Raw genomic sequence first — 16,388 nt, 5'->3', positions numbered from 1 at the left:
CTGCCGCAGCAGCGCAGCTTTTGACTCAGTCGAACGTGTACTGTTATGAGACGTATTTACAGAGTATCCTAGCTCAACGCTTGTGTTTGTTGGGCTGGCGTGTTGAACAACCTTCACTTCGTCAGCCTGGAACTAGCCAGCACCAGAACAGTGCCTCGATTGATTTTTATTTAAAGATAAAGCGCTGTTCACTTGTGAGCTCACATTAGCTAAACCATGTTTCCAGCTGGCAGATATTCGTGCACAGGTACGTAAGCGAATGCTAATTTGCTAACATCTTGCAAGCTTGCTATTATTCCTTTAGGTTCACTGACAGTAAATTCAGTTGCTGTGTCATTATTTGTATTCTGCTTTAGAGTGTGCGCGATATTTTTCTGTGTATATAATTTTTTCTTCTGTGTATATGATTAAGTATTGCTATTTACAACCGCTAGATTCAGCGTTAGCCAACACAGCAACAACAGTCTGACTTCTATTAGCATCAAGCTAATATGTGGGTCAGAGTTCAGTCGGTCTTCAGGTGGCAGGAGCATCGTCTTTATCTTTTTTTTGTGCAACGACTGGATGCATTTCTACACCGTGTATGTGTGTTACTTATTTTCTAATGTTTTTGGAAGTTATTTTAACGTGTTCATTATTTTTAAGAGGAGCGTGAAGTTGCCACCTCGGACTTTGTTTAGCTATAAGTTGTAGTTACACATTAACTCCGCTAGGTAGCTAGCATGTATGCTACTAGCTTTACTGTGTGACAGCAATTCCAGTTTTCACTGAATTAAACACAACTAATGTGTTTTCCTTTGGCCTCTGGCCTTTGTATAGATGTTTTTTTTTATCTGACGTCTGTTTTATTAGTTGTAATGTGGTTTGTTTTTATTAAATTTAGATGGGGTGATTTTTTTTTTTAATTTAAATAAAATTAAACAAAAAAAAAAAGAACAGGCTGACATAAACCAGACCAGCTGTTTTCTGTCTCTAGCCCACAGGTGTATCAGGGCATGGAGGAAAGTTCAGACAGATCATGCTGCCCCTCAGCTTTATATGACACTAAACAGAGGGGGTTGCTCTTCGGTTTCCACACCCCGCATCACAACACACTACACCATCCATTCTCGAGAAAAAGATCCAAGATGGGAAGGTAAGACTGCGTCGTCATCACCAAAAGCACTCTGACTCAAGATTGTGATTCATGTCATCTCAATCATATGGACTCACAGTAGTTACATAAATTACAGTTTGATAACGTAATTGCACATTTTGATAAAAAGAGACATTTCAAAACCATATTTGTCTTACTTCAGAGTCTAACCACTTTTGCTCAAGGTGCAAGTGATGGCCATTAGTGTTAATGGACCTGCAGCTGAGGCCACATTAGCAGATGGGACCGCTACCGTTTTTGCAACACATTCAACAAATTGGCTCCTTAATTACCAAACTCTCCTTTGTCATTTACCTTAAGTACATAATGTCCCCACAGTGGTGCTGTGATTTTTGGTTTTGCCACAAAATTATCCATGAGGTTCACATCAACAGATACTCATTTACTTGAGTTCTCTTTAAAGATAAACTTTATACAATATCAAAATGAAGCCTACAGTTATTTAATTCTGCACTTATAGCAGAATGCATGCAACCAGATTAAGCAGCACCAGTCAAACACCAAATAGAAAGGGTTTTAGACAGATGAATGGAAACGACCTTAATGATTATTCAAAATAGTGGCAGAAAGCCACAGTAATGATGAGTATGTCATGTCTAATCCTGCACATAACGTTAATTATGATTTTAAAACCAAATAAGCATATGTCTGTCTTCTTTGATTAATAATCTAAACTGATTTTATCTGCAGGAGTATTTATGTGATTTTAATTTATTCCTTCACAATAAAGTCAATGGTGTACCTTTTATTTTTAAATCCCTGCATGGATGGATGACACTTGAAAGGAGTTAATGCGGCTTTACAATGAATTCAGGCCTGGCTAATCCCCTTTTTTTGAGGTGCAAGGCTTTGCCACATGTATCACACAGGGCAGCAGACTCTGTCATTTTTAAATATTTGCTTTTTTTTGTCCTTTTGCAGGGGTTGAAATGGAAAGATTTGCTGATGAGGCAGATGTGGTAATAGTAGGTGGAGGCCCCGCGGGTCTCTCTGCTGCAATTCGTCTGAAGCAGCTCGCTAACGAGCACGAGAAGGAGTTGCGAGTGTGCCTTGTGGAGAAAGCCTCTCAGATCGGTGCACACACCTTGTCAGGTGCCTGCCTGGAGCCCACTGCCCTCAATGAGCTCATTCCTGATTGGAAGGAACGAGGGGTCAGCTTCATTGTCCTATGTTCTATGTTTCTGTTTGTTACAGATGCCATATGTTATAAAGCTTCACATGCTGTACAGTAGAAAGCAATCATTAACATTTACACACATTTACTCTGCTTACAAATAAGATTGTATTATTTGATATCATTTTGTGGGTTTCATTATTGTGCTGGTTTCTCAGGCACCTCTGAACACTCCAGTGACTGAAGACATCTTCAGCATTTTAACAAAGAAACACAGAATTCCTGTCCTCATGTTGCCGGGTATGTCTTCTTCATTCTAATAACTGTGTTGTCTGCTAACAGAGTGACTACTCTGTTGGTGTCTTTTCAGACCAATTATCTGTCTGTTAACAGAGATGATGATTGTTGTTAAATACTGAACTGTTAAGAGGGATTGAAACGTGTCTGGTTTTCAATTAAAGACTAACAAAATTGAAACACTGACTGATTTTGATTGAAGTTGAAGTGTTGCTTTGATGCAAAGGGCTCAAATATAGAACATAGAAATAATCAGTCGCCATGTTGTCTTTCAAACCGTAAGTCAGCTTGTTAAAACCTGATAAAAGGTTGGAGTGGCACTGATGGATGCTGATGCATGTTTTTCCACCTCCTGCAGGTATGCCCATGATTAACCATGGTAACTACATTGTGAGGCTGGGTAATTTTGTCCGCTGGCTGGGGGAGCAGGCAGAGGAGTTGGGAGTGGAGATATATCCTGGTTATGCAGCATCTGAAGTGAGTTTTAAACACATTTATTTTCTTTTGTATTTTATAGTTTGTTAGAGTATCCCTGAAACTCTGGGCTTGTTCTCTGTTGTCTCTAAGTTACACCTCAATACAGGTGCTATCATAAAGATTAGAATTTGAATCCACAAACAGATTTGTCCTCAAACTTCATCAGAAACCGCAGAATCAATTCCTGTCTGTCTTGAGCCTCTCCTGTATGTCCATCAGGGGAAGCCAATCCCTCCTATCTGTACTCCCCCTGCTGCAATCAGTCGAAGCATCGGTGCTTAAAAGTACCCTTCAGGTTGAAGGAGTGGTGGCATCATCGCTTACTGATCCTTTGCGACAAAAGCTCCGGTCTGCTTGAGCTTCAGAAATGATTGAGGACAGGAAGTGTAGTGTGTAGACACTAATGCACTACTTGATCAATAAAACAGTTTCAGGAAAAGAACGACCCGCCACTGCTAAAATAGTTTCTCTGTGGAATACACACGGCAGCGAGTCAACTTCTGACCTCACTCCAAAATAATCTATAAGAGTATCCTGTCCCAATTCGTGGTTATTTCAGAGGAATACGTTAACTCTTCCCTCTCAGCTAAAAAGTATTCACCTTTACTCTCCTTTTATCCAGGTTCTGTTTCACGAGGATGGAAGTGTGAAGGGAATTGCCACCAACGACGTAGGCATCGCTAAGGATGGCTCTCCGAAGGTATTTCGCAAAAAATACAAGTAGTTTTAATAATACTGCTTCAAAATTCTGATTTAAGATTTAGACCACAGCCACTACTTAGTCTCACACTATGTATAGTTACTATTCAGAGTTGACTCTGACTCCTAAAATCCATTCATGCATCGCGTTCTTCTCGTGCTTCAGGATGTTTTTGAGAGAGGAATGGAGCTCCACGCTAAAGTCACGCTCTTCGGAGAAGGCTGCCACGGACACTTGGCGAAGCAGCTTTACAAACAGTTCAACTTGCGTGAGAACTGTGAACCCCAGACGTACGCCATTGGCCTGAAGGAGGTAAAAGTCCCGCCGACGTGAGTCTATTCCCAGGTAGACCATTGATTCCCCTTGTTTAACTTATCATTTTTAATACATCAGGCCCGTCCTGAGCATTAAGAAAGAGATGACCGCTGTTTTTTACGTCAGTCACAGAAGACAAATCAATGAGGCTATGGTTGTGTGTGACAAAGGAATGAATCTTTTGGTTGTGTGTGACTTGAAGCTGTGGGCTATCGATGAGAAGAAGTGGAGGCCGGGCAGAGTGGAGCATTCTGTGGGCTGGCCCCTGAACAGGAACACGTACGGAGGGTCCTTCCTGTATCACCTAAACGAGGGAGAGCCGCTGGTGGCTTTGGGATTCGTGGTGAGTGGCTTCGTACATATTCTCACAACAAATCCTGCTCTCTTCAAACGTATCCAACTTCTCTCACTTGTGGGTTCAATTGTTGATGCATAGAGCGATGACAGGGTGGTAAGTTTAAAAATAACATTCTGATGTTACCTGTCAAACAAGCACCTGCACAGCATAGCCTGACAATGAAACTGACGCACTGGTTAAATGTTTCAGGGGAAGTTTGAAATTACGTTGCGTGATAAACTGAACGTCCAACAACTCACTGTTTCACTACGATATTTTAATTTTGTGAACAAAATCTTTTAAAAAATTATTTGTGGAGTCCAAACCAACGACAATAAAATACCTCATGTTTTCTTACAGTGGGGCTCATGATTGTAACAGGTGACAGAAATGCAACAAAGACAATGTGTAAGAAATAATTGGACTTTCTAAGCCTTGGAGCCTTTTGTCTGCTTAGTTTGTTGTACTTGTGTTTTGGATTGACCGATTAAAGAAGAATTTTGTTCCCTTTCCTCTGAATCCAGGTTGGTCTAGACTACACAAATCCATACCTGAGCCCTTTCAGGGAGTTCCAGCGCTGGAAACATCACCCCTTCGTAGCCCCCACACTGGAGGGAGGGAACAGGATCGCGTATGGGGCCAGGGCGCTAAACGAAGGAGGGTTTCAGGTATGTGTCCTCCATCTTTCAGGAAGGCTGTTGGGATAAAACCAACGTTCTGTAAAGAAGCTCCTGGTCTATATATGTGGGTTACAAGGAACACTGCTGTACATGATTTCATTAAACTAGTGGCTTTCCCTGCAGGGATTGTTTAAATCTAGACCTACATTAATAAGGAAGTGATTTCTCTAATCTAATTTGGGTTCAGGTTCATCCTCACCTTCATTATTAGTGTGTTTTTTTTAAATTATATACCACAACAGGACAGTTCACAAATGAGAATATAATTACACTTGTGATAGTTATTGCAATAACATTTTGGTCTGTATGTCAGTTCTGTTATAAAATGTTATTACATTAAAAACATTTTTTCTAACTTAAATTCCAAAATGATTTATTGCGCAAATTATTTATTTATTTCCCCCAAAAATGTCTATTAATCCTGTCCTGTTCCGCTGCAGAGCATCCCAAAGCTGACGTTCCCCGGGGGGATACTAATCGGCTGCAGCCCCGGCTTCATGAACGTCCCGAAGATAAAAGGCACCCACACGGCAATGAAGAGCGGCATGCTGGCCGCCGAGGCAGTTTTCCACAAAGTCACAGCAGAGAGCCTGGACTCGGAGACGGCAGGTGCAAAATTTGGAGGTCACCGATTTCATGATAGTAATTTCTTGTAATTTCTCATCACGTCGTGATTGAGATCTTTTAACTGTACAAAGCGTGAATAAAATGTCAATGCCTCGTGTAAATGTTAATACTGACGCTGAGTACGGCAATTAGGATGGGTCATATCAGGTAGTAACCTTTATCAGATATGAGGTCAGTATTTTTATATTCCTGGCATAATCACAAAGCTTATCAGGGCGTTGATCTTCCCAGGGGTCCATGTAACAGAGTACGCAGAGAACTTGAAGAATTCGTGGGTGTGGAAGGAGTTGTACGCCGTACGGAACATCAGGCCGTCCTTCCATAACTACTTTGGGCTGTACGGTGGGATGATCTACACGGGGATATTCTACTGGATCTTCAGAGGAAAGGAACCCTGGACCCTCAAACACTGTGGTGAGCATGGAGGAGCTGAAGGGAACCTAGATTCACACAGGGACATTGTTGTAGCGTAGCGAGCTGCAGCCCAGCTGATGGTTTCTCTTTAGGTGAGGTATGAGGTCATCTTATCTCAGCTGAGAAAACATTTCCTCACCGGCCACGTCCCTTTCTCTCAGGCCTCGACGCAAACCAGCTGAAACTGGCTAAAGATTGTACGCCCATCGAATACCCCAAACCCGACGGCAAGATAAGCTTTGACCTGCTGTCCTCTGTGGCCCTGAGCGGCACCAACCACGAGGGGGATCAGCCCCCCCACCTGACTCTAAAGGATGACAGCGTACCGGTCGCCAGGAACCTGGCTTTATACGATGGGCCTGAGCAACGCTTCTGTCCTGCAGGTAACACCACAGTCTGACTTCACAGCGACTTGAGGCTGTGAATCTAGGAAGCAGAGGTCGTCAAAAGTTATCCAAGTAGATCAGAACATTTATCTACAACTTTTAAGATAAAAGAGTCCTTTATTACTCCCGCAGTGACGATATTTTATGGTTAATTTTAAGTCATTCAGGCTAAAATGCTAATTGTCAAACTCCTGAAGTCTGGCAGACCTGCACTTTTTTTAATTGTCTGATATTTTACAGATGGAAATGGCAGCTTCTTTAATGAAGCCTGATGTTATTAGATTCCCAAAGACTGTCATCTGCTCCACTCCACAGAAAATGTCTAAAAAATGATTATCATTCTAATTTTTTGGTTCAAATAATTCTCGACTGAATAGAGGCACCTTTTTCAGTCTTTTCACCAGTGGCCATTCGCTGCTGTCCTTCATTCCTGTCCCACATACAAAATGAAAAGAGTCCCAGCAGTATTATCTGTGTTATATAACTTATTTTGAAAGTCAGTTCAACCTTTTCCTGTTTGACAATAACAAACGAGAGTTCAGGCAAAAGCAAAATTAAGTAGGATTAAAAACGAAGTAATCAAGTCCCTGTTTTCCATATCGCAGTTATGGCAGGTTCCAAAAACAAACTTTTGGATGAACGTGCTGTGAAAGCTGATAGTAAATTGAATTGTTGGTCTGACAGAAATGTTACAAAAATATTAAATAGAAGATTAGTCTCAAAAGAATGGAGCCAAATGGTATTATGTATAGAAATCCACCAACGCTACGGGTCAGCAGGGTTCATAAATACGTTATCGCCGCCTCTGCATTGTTAAATGTCCTCAGAGAATAGGGCTGTTGGGATACCGCTGCCATGAATCCAAGTCACATTTCCTATCAGGTTTCATCAGCATCTGTTTTTAATTAAAATCGGTAAAGCCTCATAGATGAGGTGGATCATGACCCTGTGTTTTCAGTCAAATAGATAAAACACATTAGCCCAGCAGTAAAAAAAAAAAAATACTGTAAGGCGTCATAAAAGAAGCCTGTGGTGTTTCAATCCACATCAGCACAAAGGTATTATTTGTTAACCATGTTGTATTTGTCCAAATTGACGTTTCCAACACTTCCAGGTGTGTATGAATATGTTCCCATGGAAACTGGAGAAGGGATGAGGCTGCAGATTAACGCCCAAAACTGTGTCCACTGCAAGACCTGTGATATCAAGGACCCGAGTCAAAACATCAACTGGGTTGTGCCCGAGGGCGGCGGCGGACCCGCCTACAATGGAATGTAGGAGGAGATGTCTGATGTTTTATATTTTGTGTAAAAGAAAACTGTTCTGATGCTTTCAGGGGTTTTAGTTCCTGCAGATGTGCCTAAGTGCGAGTAATAACTTAAAAGTATGTTTTTGAAGATTTATAATAAAATCTGCAAAAGCAAAGCAATTTGAAATGAAATTGCTGTCTTCCTAGAATTGTAATCTTAATTTATAATGTGGCGTATTAATTTTAAAATGTGGAAAAGGACTCATAATTCAAAACTGAAGCAGAAGTCACAATTAACCACTGTGTAGTCCTCGTAATACTTCCATAAAATTCACAATGTGGGGATTTTAATTCTCCAAGTGCTTAAACTGGAATAGTTGATAAATGGACATGGAACAAAATGCTCTCACATGATTTATTTCAGTATTACTGCAGGTATATTGACAGCATTTGGTCTGCACAGTATTGTACATAAGATTAAATGAGTATCACAGTAATGAACAAAGAACACGTATTATTTTTTATTTTGACCTCTGTAAAAAAGTTTGTTATAATCTTGACTATGAAACCAATACCACAAACAACTTTGCTTAAATAATTTAACTAAACTCCAGAAAAGAAAACCTGCATTTCCCAGTTAGCCTAGCGTCAAGGCTAATGCTGACAATTCATTACAGTGAGGACACTTGTCAGAGTTAAGACGGGTCAAAGCTTACGACAGTTAAACCCTCGTGACGATACAGTACGATGTGCGGGTTGTAAAGCATGACAGGACCTAAAAATACTGGTTACAGCAGCTTCCCACGCACGACTTCAGACGTTCGATGTTATGACGCAAACATTTTGGCATAGATTTTCTTCTCTTTCTCCTTCTCCTCCTGCACTTTGAGCTGGACTCTCTTCATCTCGTTGGTGATAGCTGTCCAAAAGAAAACAGTGGATTAAGACCGTGCATTACGCAGATACCTTTATGGGGTGTGTTATTTCGATAGTTCCACGAAACAGCAAAGAGATGAGCACAAAAAACCTGGGCTCATTTACTGCTTTCACCGCTGATTGACTTTAACAAAAAAAAAACTTTAAAAAATTATGTAAAATTCAACATATTTCCTGATTTTACTGAATCTAACATTGATGCTGCAGTTAGATTGTTAGAAACTGTCTTTTTGTTCCCTTAATGAAAACCTTCATAACCAAAGGAAAGAGTTATGAAACTACTTGAATCATTATGGATATTTCACAAATGACAGTTACTCAATTCCATCCATCAAGTTTAATTAAGTCCTAGACTGTTTTTTCCACTCCATGGCCTTGCATGCAAATGATGAATGTGAATATGCATGACTGGTTAAAATCTATCATTTTAATGTTAATATCCGAACTGCTGCGCATCAAAGCCTGAGCAAGACGGTTCAGATAGATTCCCCACCTTTGTCTTCTGGAGCGATTCCCTGAGCCGTCTTCAAATCGTTCTGAAAAATGACAAAAGCGGAAAGCCAATTTTAACCTGAAATCTGACAGATGGGATTAGTCGGTGTCTCCACAATGGACCTGGATTTATCGTCCATAAAGTAGAATGTGGGAGCATGAAATGACTTCTTCAGTTGGATTAATGTGTCAAAAACTTCTCTACGGCACATCTTTTCTGTCTTCTACATCCAACAGATGTAGCCGTTACCATGGCTTTGCTGTATTCCTTTAACCCCTGCCAGGCCTGGGCCCTCCGGAAAAGTGCCTTCGTGTTTGTGTGGTTGATCTCTAGAGCCTGGAAGATAACAAGAATGCACATTAGAAAAGATTTTTAAGGTTGTCTTTATCACTTTGGTTCCTTTTATTTTTAAGCATGCATCATATTTCCAGCTGAGTTTAATAATATCCATCCAGAGTCTTGCAGCTAAGCTAGCATGTAGGTACGTAGATGTTGACCAGAGTGAGGCTGACAGCGTGACAGAACGATTAGCGCTCAGTGTGGCAGGAACAGCCAGCTGGTAGTCAGCACTAGGCACCAATTAGCAGCTGATGTCAGACTCTGTGTCAGTGCCAGGAACATAAAAGTCTGCTGAAGCTCTGACAGCTAATCACACCCTTTGCAAAGTTTTCTTTGTGGTACTTCAGCTGTAGCGCCGTTAGCAGCATGAGCCCTGCTGTCCATCAAGGCATCAACAATAAGCAAAAGTGTGTAGAGCAGTGAGGGGTAAACAACGGCACCAGAGGGGGTCACAATTATTTCTGAGACATCATGCTATTGTGTTCATGTTGACGCACGCCGCATGAAAATGTCTATTAAAGTTTCGACGTGACATAACGCTACACATGCCTCGTTGCAGCTGTCCAAAGCATCCTGCCACTGCTGCATCTTCAGCATGCAGGCTGCAGTGTTCAGGTGGCAGCTGAGGGCCGTGGGCTCCAGCTTCTGCTGCACCTCCTCCTCCAGCTGATCGCCGCTCACCTCCAGGTACCTGCAGCAATCGACAGACTCGGTCACACGGAGAATGAGCGATGATTGAAGTCAGATAAGATTTGCAACCAGTGTGCGAGATTCTGAAGTCATTAAAGATAAAACCATAAAAGGTAGAAGGATGGGGTAATAAAACAGATTCTATCCATCTGCTGATGTTAAATTAGCATTTTAAAAGGTGGTGCTCAGAAATGTATCCCCCAGGCATCTGCAGGACAACGTCTTTCACCTGTTTTCTTAAAACAAGATAAAACTTTTTTTTGATTTGCAAAGACTGAAGGAAGATCGGAAAACTAGGGAAAGAAATGTATTAAAAAATGTATTTTTGGAGAAGTTGAAGTTTTATTTGTAATGTGGTAGATAACAGAATTGAATAGAAACACCTTCAAGCAGTGTGACCACTTCAGTTTGTGACCAGTCTGACCTTCAGGCAATGTTTTGATGACCGTCAGAAAAGTGTTTCGGTGGCGTGAAGCCGACCTTTCCATTATTTGATTTCATCGTTTTGGTCCCATTAGACGTTTGTGTGAAAACCTAAAGTTCAAAAATCTTGTTTTGAGGTGATCAGAATGAACTTTTGACCACTAAAGTTTACTCACCGCACCGAGACCAAATGGATGTTTTGCGCCACGTAATCAGTTCTCTCCAGATTTAGCAAAACAGAGGAGCTAAAATACGTACATTAATTTTATTAACTTTTACTGATTAGATATTGTTATTAGATGCTCAACAATGTTTTCGTAATATTCTCTAATTACAACACAAGTACAGTATAGCTTTTCAGACTTTTTGTTTTACTTTTTTGCAAGATGCCAGAGGCTGTGACTTCACCACACACACACACAGATTCTGTATTATACCTGAGGGCTTTGCTGTACTTGCGTGCCGCAGCTTTCCAGTCTTGATTCTTAAATAGACTGTTTCCGATATTCTTTATGTCTTCGGCAACAGATAGAACCTGGCCAGCCTGAAAGCAGAAACGAGGAGAGAAAACTCTTGGATTAATTTAGAAGTAGCTTAACCCTGGTTGCAGAATTTTCTAAGCTACACACATTTTGGGTTTTGACATGGATAAGAACATCAACTCCCAAAAAGAAAAAAACCCTTTGACAGAGGCTCACGGGTCGGCCGTGTCCTTAAAGATCAATAACCTCACAGATACGTACGTCTTGAAGGTTGATGTCAGAGTCCTCTGGGAAGTCTGGGTGGGAGTCTCCCGTCCCGTCGTTTGGTGCAGCGCCCCAGCTGTCCCCGTCCTTATGCTCACCACAGTCTGCTATGACACACAGCTGCAAAGGGAGATAACAGACATTCAAGTGAGTGTTTTCTATGCGTTTGCCATTTAACACAGTGTGTGTGTGTGTGTGTGTGTGTGTGTGTGTGTGTGTGTGTGTGTGTGAGCTTTCATTTATTATGCATTTGAACAATTTAAGCTTTTCATTTGTCATTTGAGCAGAATTTCATTTAGTTATTGGTGCCTGAGTCAACATCAATGAACATAAAGAAACCTTCACCTTGACAGGGGCGTCGTCCTTGGTTTCAATCGACTCCAGAATGTTTACAACTCCCATCCCTTTCAACACTTGTCCAAAGACGACATGCTTGCCGTCCAGGTGTGGTGTGGGGACGGTGGTGATGAAGAACTGGGAGCCATTGGTGTTGGGCCCGGCATTGGCCATGCTTAGCAGACCCACTTTGTCATGCTACATAGACAAGGAAATTAATGAGTACCGTTGTCACTCTGTTTTTGTCTCTTTCTCTAACAAATAACACCTTGTAATATATTCTAGAGGTGAACCCAGGTGTTTAAATTGTTCACCTTGTAGTGGAAGTTTTCATCCTCAAACTTCTCCCCGTAGATGCTCTCGCCCCCGGTGCCATTATGGTTGGAGAAGTCACCTCCCTGAATCATAAACTTCTTGATGACTGCCGAAGAACAAATTTATAATCAGCAAAACTTTAGTTCAACCAGATAAAATCGTACCACATTAGACCGAATGAAAAATGGTGTAACACCAAACATCCTACAAGCGAATTTAACTCCATGTAATTCATTTTATCAGTTAAAATGTATGTCATTAATTAGGAAATCTTGACAAATTATTAAAAGACTTGCCAGACTGATATTTTAGCACTTCCCCTTTAGAAAATGTTGCATATTCAAAGGTGTCTGTCAAGCCTGATATATCACATTATATGCTAATAAAACTAGTTACTTCTGTGGAAAGGGCATCCTTTGAAGTGCAGCGGTTTCCCAGTCGATTTGCCGGTGCCTTTCTCTCCAGTGCAGAGTGCCCGGAAGTTTTCCGCAGTCTTGGAGGTGATATCGGCAAACAGCTCAAACACTATTCGGCCAGCTATGGATGAAATAATCAAGTTCAGTCACAGATTCACTACAGGGTAGTTAGTAAGAAAGGAGGAATGTCAAGTCAGGTGAATGTGGTCAGCCACTCCAGAATATTCCAGGACTCCTGAAGCCAAGCCTCCGTGGATTTTGAGGGACATTCTAGTGTCTGCTGAAGCAAAGCAGCCCATGCTCCAAGCCCCCACCATGCTGGTTGATTCATAGGCAGGGAAAGATGATTTGTTTCATTGCATCCCAAAACCTCTGTGGCTCATCTCGATGGTTTTGGGAGGACTGAAGCAGCCTATTTTTGCTTTGTGGGTCAGCAGTGGTGTATATAATGTACATATGTGAATTTTGCAGTGGATTCCTTATGTAAGTTTAGTCCTTAGCAGAAAAAAAACTAGGTCAGCAGTGTTTTAACAGTGTGTGTTCTGATGGCAAATGGGAGGGGGGGGGGCGTGGAGACACGCTTTTCTGGGGGCTGAATGACGCTTAAATCTGCAGTAAACTGCAAAAGTAGCATTTTGTGTTGAATGTTTTAAAACACCAAAAAAAATCGCTTAACGACATTTTTATGATCGTGTTTTCAGTGCAAACATAAAAATCGTATATCTTTCCCATAATATATAAAGAGGGTCGAACACTTCACTGAAGCCAAGTGAAGCAGCAACATATATGATCAAACAACTACTCAACAAATACATATTGAATTGCGAGCTTATATACCGTAATCTTCAACCTGCTGGAGCCGATATTATGTGGACAACACGTGTAATTAATACTGACCACAAGTCTGGGAGTTAAATCGGTTCGACGGCGACGCTGAGTTGGGGGTTGAAGTCTGGCTTGACAACACAACCACACGTGGTTCATGCATTCAAAGGACAAACTCCCAAATTATTTATCCGACTTAAAGTTAGCTTACAATAAATATCAGCTACACCAGTTGTCAGCTTCCGCCAATTATCTTGTCTAGTTGGTCGAGTAGCTGATCAATACACAAAAACATTCCGTTTCTACACGTCCCTAAAAACGAACATAGATAGCGCTAAGCTAACAAGGCTATAGGTTAAACGGATATATAAAAAGGCTATTTGGGTAAATTAGAATAAAAATTATCCTGACCTCTTTCACCACCAATGTCTACATCGAAGAAGACACGAGGATTTTCGGGGTTTGAAGGCTTGTCTGACGGTGTCGGGTGAGACATTTTATTGACGGGAGGATTTAACACGTTTGTTACAGCTAGCCTTGATAAACCCGGTCGGCGACTGGACACAACTAACGAAGAAGAACCAGAGCAATGACTTCCTGTTAATACATTTCAAAATAAAATCCCTTTCCGGCGACTGGGAACATTTCCGAGTGTTATGATGTAACGAAATGAACTGCTGATAACTCATGAACTGAATTTTCATTTGTATAACATAAAATATAAATTTTTAAAAAATCAACAAAAATATCCTTTCGTAGCTTCTATATCCATATATTTACTAATGTCATCATGGATTTCAACATAGCTTCCGGTCTTCCAAAATAAAAGGCACACCAAGTTAAAGAAAACAGAGTTGACGTCATGGATACGATCTGTCTTTTGTCAATAGACCTTAGAAGAAAAAGGTCTATTTTTAATATAAAATAGACCTTTTTATTCTAAGGTCTATTTAGAATAAAAAGGTCCAAATAGACTTTTTTATTCTAAATAGACCCTAGAATATTGGGTCACTTACTAATGTAGCCACAAGAGGACACAAGTCAGTGTCTTATTGTGCCGGTCCCAAGCCCGGATAAATACAGAGGGTTGCGTCAGGAAGGGCATCCGGCGTAAAACTTTTGCTAAATCAAAGATGCGAATCAAACCTGTGACTTCCATACCGGATCGGTCGAGGCCCGATATATACCTGTAGATGTATGGAAGTGTCTGGGAGAGGTGGCAGTAGTGTTTCTGACTGGGTTGTTCAACAGGATCTTAGATAGTGAGAAGATGCCTGAAGAATGGAGGAGAAGTGTGCTGGGGCCCATTTTTAAGAACAAGGGAGATGTGCAGAGTTGTGGCAACTACAGAGGAATAAAGCTGATGAGCCATACAATGAAGTTATGGGAAAGAGTAGTGGAAGCTAGACTAAGGGCAGAAGTGAACATTTGTGAGCAGCAGTATGGTTTCATGCCAAAAAAGAGTACTACAGATGCAGTATTTGCTTTGAGGATGTTGATAGAGAAGTACAGAGAAGGCCAGAGGGAGCTGCATTGTGTTTTTGTAGATCTGGAGAAAGCTTACGACAGGGTGCCCAGAGAGGAACTGTGGTATTGTATGAGGAAGTCTGGAGTGGCAGAGAAGTATGTTAGAGAGGTGCAGGACTTGTATGAGGACTGTAAGACAGTGGTGAGGTGTGCTGTAGGTGTGACAAAGGAGTTCAAGGTGGAGGTGGGACTGCATCAGGGATCAGCTCTGAGCCCCTTCTTGTTGCTATGGTGATGGACAGGCTGACAGACGAGGTTAGACAGGAATCTCCATGGACTATGATGTTTGCAGATGACATTGTGATCTGCAGTGAGAGCAGGGAACAGGTGGAGGAGAAGCTAGAGAGGTGGAGGTTTGTCCTGGAAAGGAGAGGAATGAAGGTTAGCTGCAGTAAGACAGAGTACATGTGTGTGAATGAGAGGGACCCAAGCGGAAGAGTGAGGTTACAGGGAGAAGAGATCAAGAAGGTGGAGGATTTTAAGTACTTAGGGTCAACAGTCCAGAGCAATGGAGAGTGTGGAAAAGAGGTGAAGAAGCGTGTCCAGGCAGGATGGAACGGGTGGAGGAAAGTGTCAGGTGTGATGTGTGATAGAAGAGTTTCAGCTAAAATGAAAGGAAAGGTGTACAAAACTGTGGTGAGACCAGCGATGTTGTTTGGTCTAGAGACAGTGTCACTGAGGAAAAGACAGGAGGCAGAGCTGGAGGTAGCAGAGATGAAGATGCTGAGGTTCTCTCTGGGAGTGACCAGGATGGATAGGATCAGGAATGAGTACATCAGAGGGACAGCACATGTTAGAGGTTCTGGAGATAAAGTCAGAGAGGCCAGACTGAGATGGTTTGGACATGTCCAGAGGAGAGATAGTGAATATATTGGTAGAAGGATGCTGAGTTTTGAACTGCCAGGCAGGAGGCCTAGAGGAAGACCAAAGAGGAGGTTTATGGATGTAATGAGGGAAGACATGAAGGTAGTTGGTGTGAGAGAAGAGGATTCAAAGGTCAGGGCTAGATGGAAGCAATTGATTCGCTGTGGCGACCCCTGAAGGGAAAAGCCGAAAGGAAAAGAAGAAGAATATTGGGTCACTTACTGTGACCTAAGGTCACACTAAGTGACCCAACTGGTCTCTGACCTATTGGGATATACTGATTAAGTTGCCTTAGCTTGGTTCCTGAAAAATAGCAACAATAACTATGGGCCTGATTCTGGTCTATGGAGCTCTGATTGCAGCTGCGTTTGTTTTGTAAAATATACAATGTTCGAGAACAGACTGCAGATTGCCTTCAAGTTGATTGAGGGCAGGTTGTAGTTATGACCAAATTGCAGCAGACCTTGAGAAATGGATTTCTGTGTGGCTCATTATTTGAAAATTGGTGGTAAATGGATATGATGGAGTTGGAGGGCAGGTGTGTGACACACAATACCAACCTGGTTATTTTTTAGAGATTGCTTTGAGCAGGTGATTGAAGACTTTGACAAAGAAATAGTACACTTTTAGATGTTCTCTACTTGATAACAGTATCACTCGTTACAATTATACAGTAACAGTCTGCCTAAACTTTTCACAAGTATGTTTAAATGTTCATAAATGAAT

The 16,388-nt window shown here is 41.5% G+C and overlaps 2 protein-coding genes across 3 annotated transcripts; one reads left to right on the top strand and one right to left on the bottom strand.

The window, feature by feature from the left end:
* Positions 1–10: 10 nt before the first annotated feature.
* On the top strand, positions 11–7,781 carry etfdh (electron transfer flavoprotein dehydrogenase). Of its 2 annotated transcripts, none has more exons than XM_068325535.1 (13): positions 11–247; positions 977–1,135; positions 2,078–2,307; positions 2,489–2,570; positions 2,926–3,044; positions 3,667–3,744; positions 3,910–4,056; positions 4,262–4,402; positions 4,921–5,064; positions 5,517–5,700; positions 5,935–6,117; positions 6,279–6,500; positions 7,618–7,781. In XM_068325535.1, exons 1-13 carry the CDS (start codon positions 217–219, stop codon positions 7,779–7,781), a joined length of 1,884 nt encoding a protein of 627 aa, XP_068181636.1. In that variant the 5' UTR covers positions 11–216. The 2 variants fall into 2 exon arrangements, with proteins under 2 accessions (XP_068181636.1, XP_068181638.1); XM_068325537.1 differs by having other exon boundaries at positions 12–247; positions 5,517–5,685.
* Positions 7,782–8,533: 752 nt separating this feature from the next.
* On the bottom strand, positions 8,534–13,823 carry ppid (peptidylprolyl isomerase D). Its single transcript, XM_068325538.1, has 10 exons — positions 13,683–13,823; positions 12,427–12,567; positions 12,030–12,136; positions 11,725–11,913; positions 11,377–11,499; positions 11,071–11,177; positions 10,070–10,211; positions 9,431–9,517; positions 9,182–9,224; positions 8,534–8,671 (listed from the first exon to the last, which is right to left on the bottom strand). Exons 1-10 carry the CDS (start codon positions 13,765–13,767, stop codon positions 8,580–8,582), a joined length of 1,116 nt encoding a protein of 371 aa, XP_068181639.1. The 5' UTR covers positions 13,768–13,823; the 3' UTR covers positions 8,534–8,579.
* Between the last annotated feature and the right edge of the window lie 2,565 nt (positions 13,824–16,388).

The sequence above is a fragment of the Antennarius striatus genome, chromosome 10, assembly GCF_040054535.1.
Source record: "Antennarius striatus isolate MH-2024 chromosome 10, ASM4005453v1, whole genome shotgun sequence".
Taxonomy (NCBI): Eukaryota; Metazoa; Chordata; class Actinopteri; order Lophiiformes; family Antennariidae; genus Antennarius; species Antennarius striatus.
The sequence above is the reverse complement of the archived record's forward strand: the minus strand, read 5'-3'. Positions and strand labels throughout refer to the sequence as shown.

Bases quoted from the DNA above. Each gene is read 5' to 3' on its own strand.
- etfdh (XM_068325535.1), top strand. From the start codon at position 217: ATGTTTCCAGCTGGCAGATATTCGTGCACAG. The intron at 5,065-5,516 runs GTATGTGTCCTC...GTTCCGCTGCAG, and splicing joins TAAACGAAGGAGGGTTTCAG to AGCATCCCAAAGCTGACGTT. The intron at 6,501-7,617 runs GTAACACCACAG...CAACACTTCCAG, and splicing joins GCAACGCTTCTGTCCTGCAG to GTGTGTATGAATATGTTCCC.
- ppid (XM_068325538.1), bottom strand. From the start codon at position 13,767: ATGTCTCACCCGACACCGTCAGACAAGCCTTCAAACCCCGAAAATCCT. The intron at 12,568-13,682 runs GTCAGGATAATT...TTTCATCCATAG, and splicing joins AGACATTGGTGGTGAAAGAG to CTGGCCGAATAGTGTTTGAG. The intron at 9,225-9,430 runs GTAACGGCTACA...GTCATTTTTCAG, and splicing joins AGGAATACAGCAAAGCCATG to AACGATTTGAAGACGGCTCA.